The sequence below is a fragment of the Loxodonta africana genome, chromosome 8, assembly GCF_030014295.1.
Source record: "Loxodonta africana isolate mLoxAfr1 chromosome 8, mLoxAfr1.hap2, whole genome shotgun sequence".
Lineage (NCBI taxonomy): Eukaryota > Metazoa > Chordata > Mammalia > Proboscidea > Elephantidae > Loxodonta > Loxodonta africana.
The window spans coordinates 6,405,315-6,407,163 of record NC_087349.1 but is presented as its reverse complement, the minus strand read 5'-3'; the positions used below and the strand labels follow the sequence as shown (position 1 = coordinate 6,407,163).

Below are 1,849 nucleotides of genomic sequence, written 5' to 3'. Positions count from 1 at the left end.
TGCACCAGTCTGTACTGGTGGCTGTCAATACTATGGGTTAGTGGTTTATAAAGGTGACTGTATTCACATTCTTGCCTGGGACCCTGGTTGAACTAATACCAACATATTCAAAAACAGAGAGAGGATTAGGAACCAAATCCTTCCATCATTTGCATCTCCAGATTCAGAGCTAGGAATGCTGATGTAAACAAATGGGGTGGATTTGGAAATGATACATCAGCTCTTTCCTCCTGTGGTGTGAATTGTGGGAGCTATCAATACCCGCCCATCAAACCGAGGAGACATTTGCCTCCACACACCAATTCAGACAGGACTCAGGATGGCCAAGACCTGCTACTATCAGGAAAACGAACTGTCACAAATTGTCTACATCTTTATTTTCACCACCACAAGCATCGAATGCATCATTGGAGTCATTGCAAATGGGTTCATCATGGCTATAAACGCGGCTGAGTGGGTTCGGAATAAGGCAGTTAACACGAGTGGGAGAATCTTGTTTTTCCTGAGTGCATCCAGAATAGCTCTTCAGAGTTGTGTGATGATAGGAACTGTTCTCAATTCAGCCTTCCCAAGTTTGTATAACCACAATGTTTTATATGGTATATTCAAAATCAGCTACATGTTCTTAAATTATTGCAGCCTTTGGTTTGCTGCCTGGCTCAGTTTCTTCTACTTTGTGAAGATTGCAGACTTCTCCAACCCTCTTTTCCTCAAGCTGAAGTGGAGAATTTCCAGATGGATGCCCTGGCTTCTGTGGCTATCCGTGTTCATTTCCATGGGGTTCAGTGTGCTCGTTGTCAAGGAGCACACTGAATTATATTGTAGCAACACTTTTTCTATCTCCTCCTCCAACTCCACGGATAAGAAGTACCTCACTAAGGCCAATGTGGTCAACATGGTCCTTCTCTATAATCTGGGAATCTTCCTTCCTCTCGTCATGTTCATCCTGACAGCCACGCTGCTGATTGCCTCCCTCAGGAGGCATGCCCTGCACATGGAAAGCAATGCCACTGGCTCCAGGGACCCCAGCATGCAGGCCCACATGGGGGCCATCAAAGCCATCAGCTACTTTCTCGTTCTCTACATCTTCAATGCAGTTGCTCTATTTCTCTATATGTCCAATATCTTTGATACCAACAGTCCCTGGAACATTTTGTGCACAGTCATCTTAACAGCCTACCCTGCTGGACACTCAGTTCTGCTGATCTTCGACAACCCTGGGCTGAGAAGAGCCTGGAAGAAGCTGCAGCACCGAGTTCATCTCTACCTAAAAGAGCAGACTCAGTGACCAGCAGCCAGGGAGCACCACAGGAGCTGGCTCCTCAGCTCTTCATTTTCACCCAAAACTTCTCTCTTTTCTCCTCTTTTCTTCCCCAAACCTATCCTGATCCTTTCACCCAAAGCAGTTTTTTGTATAGGAGATTGGTCTTCACTCCTCTCTTTTGCTGCCAGGACACACTCTCAGCGATGGTTAGCATACTGTTTACCTGGACCCTCTATTTCTACCTCCACTGCATTTAAGGCAGTGATTCTAAGCCATAACAACACATTAGACTCTCTAGGGGGGGGATATTCTAAAATATCAATGCTTGGCCTATCCTGGGTCATTCACTCAGAATTTTTGGTGTTGGAACTTAGACAAATTTCTTAGATTCTTCAGGTGGTTACAGTGAGGTTGACATAGGCACTGATATAGAGGAAGGTTCTGCAACTGGGCTTTTGGTAACTTCTCTCTTTCCCCTTTCACATGCCTTTGGGAAATGTCTGCTGAGAGCCCACACAGGATGCAGTATTTTCAGATTATTTGGAAAGGTTTCTGAGAAGAAGTTGGAAGTGCATTTTGTCTCTT

General features: G+C 45.1%; 1 protein-coding gene across 1 annotated transcript; it reads left to right on the top strand.

The window, feature by feature from the left end:
- The first annotated feature begins 319 nt into the window (after positions 1-319).
- On the top strand, positions 320-1,406 carry LOC100667558 (taste receptor type 2 member 39-like). Its single transcript, XM_003422819.3, has one exon. It carries the CDS (start codon positions 320-322, stop codon positions 1,286-1,288), a length of 969 nt encoding a protein of 322 aa, XP_003422867.1. The 3' UTR covers positions 1,289-1,406.
- Positions 1,407-1,849: the final 443 nt, after the last annotated feature.